The following is a 17,203-nucleotide window of genomic DNA, read 5'->3' as shown; positions in this document are numbered from 1 at the left end:
GAGTCCGGCCGGGTGCAGCAACCGGTGCTGGGTAGATGAGGATCCTTGGAGCAGGAACTCCCAGTAGTATGGAAGAAACAAGGAGAAGGCTGCTGACTGTGGATCCTGGATGGAGGAGGTCCGCTGGACGAGGAGGTAGCCGACTCAGGAACAGGCAGGAATCAAGCAGAGGTGTCAGGTACAAGCAGGAGGTCTGGCAACAGGAAAACAGTCCAAGAAGGGTCAAACAAGCCGGGGTCGGAGCAGGAGAGGTCAGCAAGGTCAAACGGAGCCGGGTCGGGTATCAGATGAGTAGCAGGCAGGTATCAGGTAACTTCAGGCACTAGCTGCAGACGAGACAGCACAGAACCACAACAACTGTGCCCTTAAAAAGGGTCACTGGCGCCAATCGAGCTAACGTACGCTCGTGCGTGCGTGCGCTGCGCGTACATACGATCGTCGTGCACCCGCGCGCGTCGGAAGGCGCTCGTGCCCACGACGACCCGCAACACGAACGCGTGTGCGCGCACGGAGAGCCGGTCGAATGGGACGGACGGATTCCTGACATACTCACTGCACGGACTCACTGACTGGCCCCCGACAGGACATATGATGCGGCAGCCGTCGTTGCCGCGCTGACTTTGAACTGTGGCGCCACCCACTGCTCTTCACACACATACACTGGCAGCGGGGATGGGCGGCACCACAGGTTCTCTATTGAAGGCCAGCTTCTGGTCTTCTTAAAAATGGCGGCCGGGACATTTCCCGGGACAAAATTAATTCAGGACAAATGTCCTAATCCCGGGAATGTCCCGGGAAATTCGGGACAGTTGGCAACTATGGGATTAAATGGGGAGATGAGCTGGAGGGTTTGTTGTTGGATTGTCATGTATTTATATATTGGGAATTGTGTATCTACCTTTCTCTAACCATTTCATTGTTTTTCTTTTTGACATGCCTTCTCGCCCTCCCTCTCTCTGGACCGCCTCTAGAATTAACTTCTGACTCATAGGACTTTGGCCATGCCGTGTCTATTTGCTGCCTGAAGGGATCTGCCAATGTGCCGTCCTCAAAGATGGTTACATGCTTGACAGTTTCTTGCCAAGTCCCCCCCACACAGGTGTTTCTATCAGATCCTCCATCGGGAGGGGGGACACCGACACCTGACGAGTGTACGGTTCCTCCCCCTTTCTGTGGAACGTAGCGTCGCCAACGCAAAACCCATCAGCGCTGTTGTGACGCCATGCCGTTCAGGTCCCGCCCACCTCCTCTGCACGGAGCGGCCGTCTCCCCGTCCGTTGTAACTTCCCATGGCTGGTGTCTTATCATATAAGGTCCCCCATCCGATAGTGTCCGCTGTGTACTGCGCATGCGCAGTACACAGCAACACAGATTCTGAAAATTGCCGAAGATGAACGGCGCCTGCGCCATGAGTCCAGGTTCTATGCCCACTATCCAAGTGGACATAGAGTAGGAATATAAAAGAGCCGAGCGCAGCGAGGCCGAGCCCAAAGCGTGGCGAGAGAAACTCGCCCGCGAGGGGCCCTTTAATATTCACAACCCTATGTCCGCTTGGATGGTGGGGCTACCACCTCCACTCACGGCGCAGGCGCCGTTCAGCTTCAGAGATTTTCTGAACCTTCGTCTGCTCCGTACTGCACATGCGCAGTACGGGGCGGACACTATATCATGGCCGGACACTATATGGCAGAACACCGGCCAGGTTCAGTGATCCTCCCTCCTTCTTTCCATGTGGACTGCGGAGCGATCAGGATGTGGATCGGGGGGTTCCCTGCTCGCTATTTCCGTCAGCGTGCATCACCCACGGCCTTCAGTGCATAGATGGACTTGCTTCCGGTCCCTCAAGATCCATGATCCGGGCGACTCGAGCAACTCCAGGAATCCGCTCTCCCGCACACACCTCCTAGGACTGATTATGTCAGCTGGGCTTTCCTATATAACATGCGCTCCTACAGTCTCTCCTCAGCGGCTTACCCCCCCGTTTGTGAGGAACGCCGGGGAGAGACTTGAGGTACAAAATTGCAGGTATTTGATTTTCCTTTATACATGTTTTTTCACTCACTGGTAGTCCTTCCTCTCAGACTAACTCTGTTTTTGTCTGGATTTGACTACCTTCCGCTGCAAACTGTGCCCCCCTCTTTCCACTTCGGGACGTGTTTTAACCACTTCCCACCCGGTCAATAGCAGATTGACGTCCAGGAAGTGGTTCAGTTATCCTGAATGGGCGTCATATGACGTCCTTCAGGATAACATGCCACTGTGCGTCCATGGGGGGGCACACATCACGGTGATCGGTGGAGCGGTTTGTCAGTCTGACACGCCGCTACACCAATCTCGGTAAAGAGCCTCCGGCTGAGGCACTTTACCATGTGATCAGCCGTGTCCAATCACGGCTGATCAGGATGTAAACAGGAAAAGCCATTGATCGGCTTTTTATCACTCGCGTCTGACAGACGGGGGGTGTGCGCTGATTGTTTATCAGCACAGACCCCCCTCGGATGCCCACACTATACCATCAGAGAAGTCGCCAGGACCACGAGGGAAGTGGGCAACATGTGGATGGCCAGGTATGTACTCCATGGCCATCCACATGTACAAATGAATGCCCAATCTGTGCCAATCAGTGCCCACAAATGGGCACTGACTGGCACCATGATGAAACAAATTAAATCAGCAATGCCACCCATCAGTGTTATCAGTGACACCCATCAGTGTCCAGCAGTGCCACCATCGGTGTCAAGCAGTGCCACCATCAGTGTCCATCCATGCCCATCAGTGCCTACCTATCAGTGCCCATCCATGCCACCCATAAGTACCCATCAGTGCCACCCATAAGTACCCATCAGTGCCGCTTATGAGTGCCCATCAGTGCCACCTATGAGTGCCCATCAGTGCTGCATACCAGTGCCACCTATGAGTGCTCATCAGTGCCGCATACCAGTCCCACCTATCAGTGCCCATCAGTGCTGTCTATCAGTGCCCATCATCAGTGCCCGTCAGTGCTGCCTTATCAGTGCCCGTCAGTGCAGCCATATCAGTGCCACCTCATCAGTACCACCTCATTGGTGCCACCTCATCAGTGCCCATCAGTGCTGCCTTATCAGTGCCCGTCAGTGCAGCCATATCAGTGCCCATCATTGAAGAAGAAAACGTACTTATTTACAAAAAATTTTAACAGAAACAAAGAAAAACTTGTTTTTTTTTCGCAATTTTTGGTCTTTTTTTATTTGTTGCACAAAAAATAAAAATCGCAGAGGTGGGGGTTGGATGGACTTACCTTCTACATGGACGGTGTATATAAAGACACGGAGCGGGGAGGACACTGCTAGGACTGGGGGTGGGGGTTGGATGGACTTACCTTCTACATGGACGATGTATATAAAGACACGGAGCGGGGAGGACACTGCTAGGACTGGAGGTGGGGGTTGGATGGACTTACCTTCTACATGGACGGTGTATATAAAGACACGGAGCGGGGAGGACACTGCTAGGACTGGGGGTGGGGGTTGGGTGGACTTACCTTCTACATGGACGATGTATATAAAGACACGGAGCGGGGAGGACACTGCTAGGACTGGGGGTGGGGGTTGGATGGACTTACCTTCTACATGGATGGTGTATATAAAGACACGGAGCGGGGAGGACACTGCTAGGACTGGGGGTGGGGGTTGGATGGACTTACCCTCTACATGGACGGTGTATATAAAGACACGGAGCGGGGAGGACACTGCTAGGATCGGGGGTGGGGGTTGGGTGGACTTACCTTCTACATGGACGGTGTATATAAAGACACGGAGCGGGGAGGACACTGCTAGGACTGGGGGTGGGGGTTGGGTGGACTTACCTTCTACATGGACGGTGTAATTATCTGTCTGTATAAGGTGTCCTGCAGAGTTGTGTATAACCACACTGTATATCCCGTCATTCTCCGGAGTCACATTGGATATGATGAGACTTCCATTCTCTGATATCCTTATATTAGATAATAGTCTCTCAGGTTTCCTCGGTGTACATCCCCTGTGTATAAATATTCTGGGGCCAAGATGTTTGGTTGGGCCTTCATATTTCCATTCAATCTCGTCACATCTCCATCTATCTGTATGGTTGAGGGTGAGATGGATTCTGACGGGGAGGAGAAGGTCAGATCCCGGCCGGGTGAATATTTCCTCCGGGACATTTCCTGCACAGACAGAATACAGATCCCAGTCAGGTCACAGTGTACTCCCCTCCCCCCTCATATAACACACATTGATGTAGAACCATCTGGAATCTCGTGAGACTAATGGATACAAAATCCAACATCTGGATCAGTGGGAGGGGCTTGTTGTCTAGTACCCGGGAGCTGCGATGGGCACCAGGCCCCACCCCCTATCACTCCTTGCCCGCCCTCTGGGCATGGGGGATGGGGCGGGCTGGCATCCTCATCCACATCACCGCCACACATGAGGCCACACGTGTGATGTCATTCTTCTGCCTCACTGTGCTGGCGTGCTTTCCACCATCTTGGCTGATTCATGTGTGGGGGGCGGTTCTTGGCTCCAATTCCTTGGCGGCGGACTCCTCCCCCTATTCATCATGTCAGCGTGACGCTGGGAGAGGCCCGGGGGGTAGACGTGTGAAGAACACATTTTTTTTTTTTCGATTCCTTATTTACATGAATTCGTTTAGTGAGATTTGTTTAAATTATTTTAGGAATTTGGTTAATTCATATTCAAATTGATTTGAATCTACCAATTGATTCAAAAAGTTTTCAAATTCAAATCATTTTGCAAAGAATAAAATCGCATAGAAAATAAAGGAATAGAATAGAAAATATAGCTATAACTATAATAAAATAATAATAACAATAATAATAACAATAACAATAATAATAATATAATAATAGTAATAATAATATAATAATAATAATAATAATAATAATAATAATATAATAATAATATAACAATAATAATAATAATAATAATAATAATAATAACAAAATAAAATAATAATAATAATAATAATAATAATAATATAAAATAGAATATAATAGAATAAAACAGAACAATATAGGATAGAAAATAGAACAGAATGGAATAGATAAATATTATAACAATTTTCCAAAATTCATATAGAATCAATTTGAATAGAAGATGACACAATAGTATAGAAAAAGAAAAAAACAGAATAGAATATAACCATCTTCCTATTCTAATCTATCCAAATTGATTCTATTAGAATTTTGGGAAATGGTTATATTCTTTCTATTCTATTTTTTTAAATTGCATTCTTTTTCTATTTATTCTATTCTATTTTTTGTTCTATAATTGTATTTTCTATTCTATTCAAATTCTATTTGAAATTTGAATATCAGAAGATGGTTATTTTTTTTTTTAGATCCTATTGCTTTTTTTTTTATATGATTGTTATTTTCAATTCTAATCTATTCTATTAAAAATTTGAATTGCTTCACCAGACAAGTGTAGTGTGTGTGATGTGGGGGTTAGTGATGGCCCGAACCTCCGACGGGACGTTTCGCGAATGCGGACCGCGAAGGAGGCCGACCGTTCGCGAAACCGAACGTTCGCGGCGGGCCCCATTGACTTCAATGGGAGGCGAACGTTTCAAACCTTTAGGTCTAATTTGCAGCCACGGTGATAATTATTAGCAGAGAAAAACATAGTCCCGCCACATGGCCAATGACATAACACATGTATGAGGTGAATTTGGGATCGATAACTACAAGCATTCTTTTTTTATATGGGAAATTGTTCTGACAATTCAGGACTGTGGAGCGCATGAAGGCAATGGAGGAGAGGGAAGGTCAGGGACCAGAGTAGGCAAAGAAGAGGGTGCAGGAGATGATCACCAGCAGCATGACATACAGCAATGACACATGCACCGTGATAGAGGCATCTGACAACAGCACCGTGATAGAGGGCACTGACATCAGCAGCGTGACATACAGCACTGACATCAGCACAGTGATATACAGCACTGACAGCAGCACCGTGATAGAGGGCACTGACATCAGAAGCGTGACATACAGCACTGACATCAGCACAGTGATATACAGCACTGACAGCAGCACCGTGATAGAGAGCACTGACATCAGAAGCGTGACATTAAGCATTAACACCAGCACCGTGACATACAGCACTGACAGCAACACCGTGATAGAGAGTACTGACATCAGAAGCGTGACATTAAGCACTGACATCAGCACCATGATATACAGCACTGACAGCAGCACCGTGATAGAGGGCACTGACATCAGAAGCGTGACATACAGCACTGACATCAGCACAGTGATATACAGCACTGACAGCAGCACCGTGATAGAGAGTACTGACATCAGAAGCGTGATATTAAGCACTCACACCAGCACCGTGATATACAGCACTGACAGCAGCACCGTAAGCAGCCCCAGGGGGAAGTCAGCACAGCACAGGGATGGTGTGATCCCCTCATAATAAGAACCCCCAGGAGGAAGTCAGCACAGCACAGGGATGGTGTGATCCCCTCATAGTAAGCAGGCCCAGGAGAAACTCAGCACAGCACAGGGATGGTGTGATCCCCTCATAATAAGAACCCCCAGGAGGAAGTCAGCACAGCACAGGGATGGTGTGATCCCCTCATAGTATGCAGGCCCAGGAGAAACTCAGCACAGCACAGGGATGGTGTGATCCCCTCATAATAAGAACCCCCAGGAGGAAGTCAGCACAGCACAGGGATATCATAAGCAGCCCCAGTAGAAATATGACACCGCTCAACCTCTTCAAAGAGGAGGGTAGGGGCATCTAGTACGGTGTGCTTTTTTGGGACAAGGAAGTGAGCCAAATGAAGAAAGAAGGTCTGTGTGCTTGATTAAAAAAATTGTTTATAGACATATACATGGTCTACTGGTCACATGTGTTGAATTCCTCCGAGATCCATGCCTCATTCATTTTTAGAAATGTGAGGTAGTTAACACTGTCGTGAGCTAGGCGAGTACGCTTATCGGTCACGATCCCCCCTGCTGCGCTGAACGTCCTTTCGGACAGGACACTGGATGAGGGGCAAGCCAACAGTTCGATTGCAAATTGGGCAAGCTCTGGCCAGAGGTCAAGCCTGCCCACCCAGTAGTCCAGGGGTTCATCACTCCTCAGAGCGTCCACATCGGCCGTTAACCCAATGTAGTCGGACACCTGACGGTCTAGGCGTTCCCTGATGCTGGATCCGGATGACACCTGTCGATGGGTCAGCTGAAAGAATGACCTCATATCGGAAGTCACCAACACATCTTCAAACCGGCCTCTTCTTGCAGGCGCTGTTGGATTGGTACCCGCAAATCCTTCTCTGGGAGTGGGAATTGCTCCTCTGCCAGCGCACGCAAAAGCAGAATGCAGCATTTCTCGAAGCAAGGCCTGGAAGTGCTGCATTCTGACAGCCCTCTGCGACAGCGGTAACATTTCCGCCATTTTGTGTTTGTACCGGGGGTCTAAGTACGTTGCCACCCAGAACTGGTCCTTGACCCTTATGCTTTTTATACGGGGGTCCCTATTAAAACACTGGAGCATGAAGGCCCCCATTTGCACTAAAGTGGAAGCGGTGTGGTGGCCTGGCTCCTGCTCATCATCCAGGATAATGTCGTCCTCTTCATTCTCCTCTCCCCATCCACGCACAACAGGGATCCCAGAAAGGTTTAAAGCACGCTCTTCTTGCTCCTCCTCATCCGCCCCGGCACCATCCTCCTCTGACTCCTCTTCAGACTCCTGTTGTTGACTTGTCTCAGATAGAGTAGCCCCCCCTGGGAATTTATCCAGCATTGCGACTTCCTCATCTTCCCGCTCCTGCTCCTCCACAGCCTGATCAATGACACGACGCAATGCACGCTCCATAAAGAAGGCATAAGGTACCATGTCACTGATGGCGCCATGGCTGCGACTGACCAGTTTGGTGATCTCCTCAAATGGCCGCAGAAGTCTGCATGCGTCGTGCATGAGCAGCCACTGGTGCGGTGAAAAAAACCCCAGCTCCCCAGAACCGTTTCTTTCGCAGAGTTCATACAGGTAGACGTTAACTGCACGCTTCTGCTGGAGCAGCCTATCAAGCATATAGAAGGTTGAGTTCCATCGCGTCGGGCAATCGCAAATAAGACGTCTGACCGGCAGATGGTGTCGCCGCTGAATGTCAGCAAGGCGAGCCATGGCCGTGTAAGATCTTCTGAAATGGGCCGAGATTTTCCTTGCCTGCCGCAAGATGTCCTGGACCCCAGGGTATTTGACAAGGAATCGCTGCATGACCAAGTTTAAGATGTGTGCCATGCATGGCACGTGCGTGATTTTGCCCTGTTTCAATGCGCTAAGCAGATTGGCACCGTTGTCACACACCACTTTACCAACTGTCAAATTGAGCGGTGTTAGCCACTGATCTGCCTGTGAACGCAAAGCTGAAAGGAGTGCCGGGCCAGTGTGGCTCTTGGCTTCCAGGCACAACAGACGCAGCACGACATGGCAACGTCTCACCTGGCATGTGGAATAGGTTCTGGGGAGCTTGGGCGGTGCAGTGGAAGAGACGCTAGCAGCGGAAAAGGAGGAGTCAGCTGAGGAGGAGAGGGAGGAGGATGGAGTAGGAGGAGGAGGAGAAGAAGAGTCAGGCCTGCATGCAATCTGTGGCGGTAAAACCAAATCTACACGGGTGCCACGGGTTACATGCTTGACGGCCGTCAGAAGGTTCACCCAGTGGGCAGTAAAAGTGATATACCTTCCCTGCCTGTGTTTGCTAGACCACGTGTCTGTGGTCAGATGTATCTTGGCACCGACACTGTGTGCCAGAGATACATTCACTTGCCGCTGAACATGGCCATATAGCTCTGGGATGCCCTTCTCTGAGAAATACTTCCTTCCTGGGACCTTCCATTGTGGTGTTCCAATGGCCACAAATTTGCGAAAGGCCTCCGAGTCCACCAGTTTATATGGCAGTAGTTGGCGGGCTATCAGTTCTGACAAGGCAGCCGTCAACCGTTGGGCAAGAGGGTTATCCGGCGTCATCATTTTTTTACGCTCGAACATTAGGCCCACGGAAGCCTGCCTTTTTGCAGAAAAACGTGAGCTTGGCGTGATGGAAGGTGGAGTGGAGGACAATTGTGAGGAGAGAGGAGAAGGAGAAGTAGAAGACGAGGCTGGACGGTGAGAGCCTGCAGTGTGGCTTTGTGTGTTCCGTTGCTCCCACTCGGCTCGGTGATGGCTGCTCATGTGCCTTCTTAAGGCGGTCGTCCCTAGGTGAGTGTTGGGCTTACCGCGACTAATGCATTGACTGCAAAGATTGCAGATGGCAACGCTATTGTCAGCAGCGGACACGTTAAAAAAAGCCCACACTGCGGAGCCATGTGCCGGTGTCCTGGGAGCGCCAGATGTGACCGTACAAGGTTGATGACTCGCTCCTGATACATTAGCAGTCTGCTTTGTCCCTCCTGTGCAATGTAAGTTATTCCTGCTTCTCCTCCCTATCTGCTGGTCCATATCTCCCTCTGAACTCCCCTCCTCTTCCTCTCTTGTGGGCACCCACATGACATCACTAGACATGTCATCATCAACGTCACCTTCATCAACCCTATAAGTAGAGATCTCGGAGTAGGCAGCAACACCGGGGACCAACCCCCTCCTTGGGCTGATCTGGGTACTGTCGTCAGACTGCTGAGTAGCGGTTGTTGCTACCTCCTCTTCCTGATCCAATACCAAGAGTGGCTGCGCATCAGAAATGTCCTCTTGATATGGATCGGAAAATAATTCCTGTGACTCAAGCGGAAGGTATGTGGTGGTAGTGGTGGTGGTGGTGTTGTTGGTGGTAGTGTCTTTGGGGTGCACATAGCAGAGAGTGAAGAAGAGGGTGCAAATCGAGAGGATGAGGAGGGTGCAGAAGAGTAAGGCTGAGTGAGCCACTCAACCAAGTCTGGTGCGTCCTTTAAAGTAATTGAACGCACCTTCTGCAACTTCCCACTTTGGCTCAAGGCTGTTGCTCCTGCCCTACCCCTACCACCCCTGCGGAAGGGCCTGCCTCTTCCTCTGCCTGTCATTTTTTAAATCACCCTGTGACAAAACTCTTAGTCCCTATACCGATGAAGGACTGCTGCAGTATAGGGCAGCGGTCAGCAGTGGTGCACCTCAACCCTATGTATTGTGGACCGATAACAGTCCTTATAGAATAGCAGACTGTACCGTACTCAACCCTATGTACTGTAGCACCCTAGACCAAGTTACCAGTCCTTATAAGAACTTTTGTGGACCAAGCAGGTTGTGTGTTAGTGATTAGCAGACTGTACTTCAGTCCCTATACCAATGAAGGACTGCTGCAGTATAGGGCAGCGGTCAGCAGTGGTGCACCTCAACCCTATCTATTGTGGACCGATAGCGGTCCTTACAGAACAGCAGACTGTACCGCACTCAACCCTATGTACTGTAGCACCCTACACAGACCAAGTTACCAGTCCTGATAAAGAGCTTTGTGGAACAAGTGGGTTGTGAATGATTAGCAGACTGCAGCAGAAGGGCAGCAGTCAAGTATAATATTCTTTCTATATTTGGAAGAAAGAATATTATACGTGTACAAGCCTATTACCATACCACTGATACCAGTCCTGAAAAGAACCTTTGTGGAACTAATAGTAACAGCAAGTCTTTAAACTGACCCTCACTGCCTGACAACACTGCTTCCTTCCTGTCCCTATACAAAGTGGCAAAAAAGAGTAGACTGGAACGATTAGTGGTTACTGGAATAGCTCTTTTGTGGACCTGACAGTAACAGCTAATGATGATGATGATGATGATGATGATGACTAAACTGACTCTCCCTGTAGCACACACCGTCCTTTCCCTTTCTCTAAACTGACAAAAGACACTCAGGCTGCTGCAAGAATCATTAGCACAGCAAACCTATATACACCTAACACCTATACCAGTCCTGAAAAGAACTTTTGTGGAACTAATAGCTAGCGATTTATCTGTCCCTACTCCACACAGCAACCTCTCCCTATAGTGACAGAAGAAAGAATGTAAAATGGCCACCGGATCGGGTGTATTTATAGGTTAGGGGGAATGTCCAAGTGTCCATGTGCTGTCATGTCTCAATTGGCTGTCCTGTACCCCATGATAGACGTGTCATCATAGGTCAAAGTTCTTTTACACATTAAACACGTAAGTCCGCCGGGGCGAATGACGGCAAAAGGCGAGCGAACGAGCGGACCGCGAATGACCGAAATTCGCCGCGAAACGACCGCCGGGCGAACCGTTCGGCCATCACTAGTGGGGGTGTAGTATGTAGGCTCAGTGCAGAGCAGTACATAGAGAAAGTACTAGATACAGTATGTAGTGCAGGACACAGTGGCGTAACTAGAACCTTCAGGGCCCCGATGCAAGAAACCATGAAGGGCCCCCCTGAACCCCAGCCAGGGCCCTTCCCTCCGAGTCCGGCAGTGGAACTCCAGGGCGTGGTCACAGGTATGACCTTTGTGAGCCCTGTAGTTCCACCACTGGTATCAGTAGTTTATTTTTTTTTATTTTTTTTTACATTTTTAGGTGCCCCATTGGGGGACTGTCCCTAGGCAGGATGGGGTCCCCGCCCCCAGAAGAGATGAGGTCCTTTTCTCCAGGGCAGATGAAGTTACTGCCCCCAGGTGAGAAGGGATCCCTGTCCCCAGGGGAGGTGGGGGTCCCTGTCCCCAGGGGGGATATGGAGGGGGTATGTATTAGTGTGTTCTAGCTGCCTATGCTGCTGCCGGCCATATGTAGAGGGGGCTGCATGGGCCCCCTGCATCACAGGGCCCAGTTGCGGTCGCGACTGCTGCACCCCCTATAGTTACGCCCCTGGCAGGACAGTAAGCATTGTGTAATGACAGGGCTGTTCAGTGGGTAGTATAAAATTGTGGAGTGGCAGTTATCAGAATGTAAGGGCAGGCCAGTATATACACTATATTACCAAAAGTATTGGGACACCCACCTTTACACACACACATGATCTTTAATGGCATCCCAGTCTTAGTCCGTAGGGTTCCATATTGAGTTGGCCCGCCCTTTGCAGCTATAACAGCTTCAACTCTTCTTGGAAGGCCTAGGAGCAGGGCTCGAGTGCTGCGGGAACGCATGGGAACGGCGTTCCCGTACTATTTCCACAGCGGGAACGCCGTTCCCATTAGCTATCTGAGCCGGGCCGGCTGAGGCTATGCAGCGCGTAGTCCGCGCCGCTCCTCAGCCGCCGAGTGACTGTGCGTGCCCACGCCGAAGTCATGTGACCGGTTGCTAGATGCGGAGCGGCCCCTGCCTAGCAACCGGTCACATGACTTCGGCGTGGGCACGCACAGGCACGAGACCGTCAGTGTGACACACGCGCGCCGGACTGTCCTCCCGCTCCCCTCTACCCAGTGCCTCCTGTGGAAACAGCCGCTGCACTTTGAGTTTACTTAGTTCTTCTCCCCCCAGAACAGAAGGGAAGAGAATACCAGGAGGTCAGTCACTAGTAGTGTGTAAGTAAGTTGCATTCTGCAATACCCTGCCAAATTGCCAATACTCATCCATACTGCCAATACTCATCAATACTCTGCAATACCCTGCCAATACTCATCAATACTCTGCAATACCCCTCCAATACTCATCAATACTCTGCAATACCCCGCCAATACTCTGCAATACCCCGCCAATACTCTGCAATACCCCGCCAATACTCTGCAATACCCCGCCAATACTCATCAATACTCTGCAATACCCCGCCAATACTCTGCAATACCCCGCCAATACTCTGCAATACCCGCCAATACTCTGCAATACATACCCTGCCAATACTCTGCAGTACCCTATCAATACTCTGCAATACCCTATCAATACTCTGCAATACCCTGCCAATACTCTGCAATACCCTATCAATACTCTGCAATACCCTGACAATACTCTGCAATACCCTATCAATACTCTGCAATACCCTATCAGTATCAATAATCTGCAATACCCTGCCAATACTCTGCAATACCCTATCAATACTCTACACTACCCTATCAATACTCTGCACTACCCCGCCAATACTCTGCAATACCCCACCAATACTCTGCAATACCCTGCCAATAATCTGCAATACATACCCTGCCAATACTCTGCAATACCCTGCCAATACTCTTCAATACCCCGCCAATACTCTGCAATACCCTGCCAATACTCTGCAATACCCTGCCAATACATACCCTGCCAATACTCTGCAATACCCCGCCAATACTCTGCAATACCCCGCCAATACTCTGCAATACATACCCTGCCAATACTCTGCAATACCCTGCCAATACTCTGCAGTACCCTATCAATACTCTGCAATACTCTGTCAATACTCTGCAATACCCTGCCAATACTCTGCAATACCCTGCCAATACATACCCTGCCAATACTCTGCAATACCCTGCCAATACTCTTCAATACTCTGCCAATACTCTTCAATATCCTGCCAATACTCTGCAATACATACCCTGCCAATACTCTGCAACACCCTGCCAATACTCTGCAATACCCTATCAATACTCTGCAATACTGTGCCAATACTCTGCAATACCCTGCCAATACTCTGCCAATAAATACCCTGCCAATACTCTGCAATACCCTGTCAATACTCTTCAATACTCTGCCAATACTCTGCCAATACTCTTCAATATCCTGCCAATACTCTTCAATATCCTGCCAATACTCTGCAATACATACCCTGCCAATACTCTGCAACACCCTGCCAATACTCTGCAATACCCTATCAATACTCTGCAATACTCTGCCAATACTCTGCAATACCCTGCCAATACTCTGCAATACCCTGCCAATACTCTGCCAATAAATACCAGGCCAATACTCTGCAATACCCTATCAATACTCTGCGATACCCTATCAATACTCTGCAATACCCTATCAATACTCTGCAATACCCTGCCAATACTCTGCAATACCCTATCAATACTCTGCAATACCCTGCCAATACTTATCAATACTCTGCAATACCCTGCCAATACTCATCAATACTCTGCAATACCCTATCAGTATCAATACTCTGCAATACTCTGCGAATACTCTGCAATACCCTATCAATACTCTGAAATACCCTATCAATACTCTGCAATACCCTGCCAATACTCTGCAATACCCTATCAATACTCTGCGATACCCTATCAATACTCTGTGATACCCTGCCAATACTCTGCAATACCCTATCAGTATCAATACTCTGCAATACCCTGCCAATACTCTGCAATACCCTATCAATACTCTGCAATACCCTATCAATACTCTGCAATACCCTGCCAATACTCTGCAATACCCTATCAATACTCTGCAATACCCTGCCAATAGTCTGCAATACCCTGCCAATACTCTGCAATACCCTATCAATACTCTGCAATACCCTATCAATACTCTACAATACATACCCTATCAATACTCTGCAATACATACCCTGCCAATACTCTGCAATAAATACCCTATTAATACTCTTCAATACCCTGCCAATACTCTGCAATACCCTGCCAATAGTCTGCAATACCCTGCCAATACTCTGCAATACCCTATCAATACTCTACAATACATACCCTATCAATACTCTGCAATACATACCCTGCCAATACTCTGCAATACCCTATCAATACTCTGCAATACCCTGCCAATACATACCCTGCCAATACTCTGCCAATACTCTACAATACATACCCTGCCAATACTCTGCAATAACCTGCCAATACTCTGCAATAACCTATCAATACTCTGCAACCTGTGCCAATACTCTGCAATACCCTGCCAATACTCTGCAATACCCTATCAATACTCTGCAATACCCTGCCAATACATACCCTGCCAATAGTCTGCAATACCCTGCCAATACTCTGCAATACCCTATCGATACTCTACAATACATACCCTATCAATACTCTGCAATACCCTGCCAATACTCTGCAATACATACCCTACCAATACTCTGCAATACCCTATCAATGTAACAAGTACTAGTATCACTGGAATGTGCACACAAAATATTGAAAGTGACAGCCAATGATCCCAGCGCCCTATGCAGTAAGTCAAAACTCACCCTAACAAGCTGCTATCATACAGAAGGACAAAATCACAAAAATATATAGTATACCGTATCCGTACCCTAATTACCCCGCATATACTATATTGACAGCGCTAAAACAAAAAAGGGGAAATAATCAAAAAATAAAATATAATAAATATATAGAGGATAAAATATAATAAATACATGGAGGATAATAACTCAGTGTCTAAAAAAAGTCACTAGCAAGTGTCCATAATATCTCCAAACATATATGACTCAATATTCAATTGAGCTATCACACTTTGGAAAAAAGTTCAGATAAGCAGATCCATCTCCGAAGAAGAGAACACCAGTGTGCGAAGGGTCTGACGGCCGGTGACACCCCTTATGGTAATTCACTCACCAGAACCCAAAGGGTTAACAGGCACTTCACTACGGCTGCAGAAGTAGTCCCACTAGTGTCCCTCCGGAAAATCGTCTTATCATAACACCATAGGTTCCTCTCTCTCGGGCTCCCTGCTCTCTCACCGATAAGAGTTCACTTAATTCTCATTCACAGCTCCATAGACTGAGCAAACGCTAGCCAGCACATATCCAGGTGGTGCTGATTAGCAACTAAAGTCTCCTTTGGAGATATTATGGACACTTGCTAGTGACTTTTTTTAGACACTGAGTTATTATCCTCCATGTATTTATTATATTTTATCCTCTATATATTTATTATATTTTATTTTTTGATTATTTCCCCTTTTTTGTTTTAGCGCTGTCAATATAGTATATGCGGGGTAATTAGGGTACGGATACGGTATACTATATATTTTTGTAATACCCTATCAATACTCTGCAATACCCTGCCAATACATACCCTGCCGATGCTCTGCAATACTCTGCCAATACTCTTCAATACATACCCTGCCAATACTCTGCAATACCCTATCAATACTCTGCAATACCCAATACCCTGCCAATACTCTTCAATACTCTGCCAATACTTATTCCTTTTGTGGGATATTTTCTAATGGGCTGTGTAACAGAATTTGGAACAGGGTGTATTTGTGGTAGAAATTCCCTGCGAGGGAAAGATCATCACCCATTGTGTTGATTGTTTTGTTTGACACGTTATTTTGTTTTTGTAAACTGGCACTTTACAATACATGTTGTACTGTATTTTCTGTGAAGTATATATGCATATGAGCGTACCTTTTTTTATTTTTTTTTGGTGGGGGAATGGATCTTGGGTGGGAGTTCCCACACTTTTTTTCCCAGGACTTGACCCCTGCCTAGGAGGGTGTCTATGGGAATGTTTGACCATTCTTCCAGAAGAGCATTTGTATGGCCAGGCACTGATGTGGACGAGAAGGCCTGGCTAGTATTCTTTGCTCTAACTCATCCCAAACTGTTCCCACAAAGTTGGGAGCATCAAATTGTCCAAAATGTCTTAGTATGCTGACGCCTTAAGAGGTCCCTTCACTGGAACTAAGAGTGCGAGCCCAACCCCTGAAAAACAACCCCCCACCAGAAAACCCCCTCTGGTTCAAAAAATATTGCCTTGTGTAACGTCTAAAATCTGCATGGACTGAAGTCCCATCTAAAAGCCCCTGGGGGGGGGGGGGGGGGATTAAAATAGATAATAATATTGTATTATCACCTCTTTATAATGTTCTTACATACCTGTGCCTGGACAGAGAAGAGCCCACAGGAGGAGGACACGGAGGGGACACAGGAGGAGGACACGGAGGGGACACAGGAGGAGGACACGGAGGGGACACAGGAGGAGGACACGGAGGGGACACATCGCTGCAGTCGGGGTCTCTGGTCTGTGTGGATGAAGAATGAGAATTTGCAGAAGATAATAAAAGAGGAAGAAGATTCTGCATTGTGTGACTTGTATTTCCTTTTCTTTATACGCATTCATTCTGATGTGGTAATACACCCACAACCAATACTTCTCTGTCTGGAAGATGTCGATGAGTTAAACCTCCGGAGAGTGTTTTTATACTTCCAGGACTCTGTGGGTGAGACCTCTGCTTGTAGGTGTAGGGCCCCGTGTGGTGGGCACCCCAGAGGGAAGATACAGACATACAGCAGTTAAAATTGCCAAAATCAGGCATGTACTGGCCATCGGGACTACCAGGAGTTTCCCGGTGGGCCGATGGCTCAGTGGGCCAGTTTCAGTGGC

General features: G+C 48.1%; 1 protein-coding gene across 1 annotated transcript in view; it reads right to left on the bottom strand.

Annotated features, from left to right (window-relative positions):
* Positions 1 to 16,855, bottom strand: part of LOC143981587 (uncharacterized) — a 34,717-nt gene extending 17,862 nt beyond the window's left edge. Inside the window, exons 1-2 of the mRNA XM_077479561.1 lie at positions 16,696 to 16,855; positions 3,845 to 4,180 (exon numbers count right to left, since the gene is read on the bottom strand). Of these exons, the coding sequence (XP_077335687.1) occupies positions 3,845 to 4,180; positions 16,696 to 16,819 (460 nt within the window). The 5' untranslated portion in view covers positions 16,820 to 16,855. The remainder of the gene's footprint in view (positions 1 to 3,844; positions 4,181 to 16,695) is intronic.
* Between the last annotated feature and the right edge of the window lie 348 nt (positions 16,856 to 17,203).

Source organism: Lithobates pipiens, unplaced genomic scaffold, assembly GCF_037356315.1.
Source record: "Lithobates pipiens isolate NorthernLeopardFrog02 unplaced genomic scaffold, aLitPip1_a1.2 Scaffold_16, whole genome shotgun sequence".
Taxonomy (NCBI): domain Eukaryota; kingdom Metazoa; phylum Chordata; class Amphibia; order Anura; family Ranidae; genus Lithobates; species Lithobates pipiens.
The sequence above is the reverse complement of the archived record's forward strand: the minus strand, read 5'-3'. Positions and strand labels throughout refer to the sequence as shown.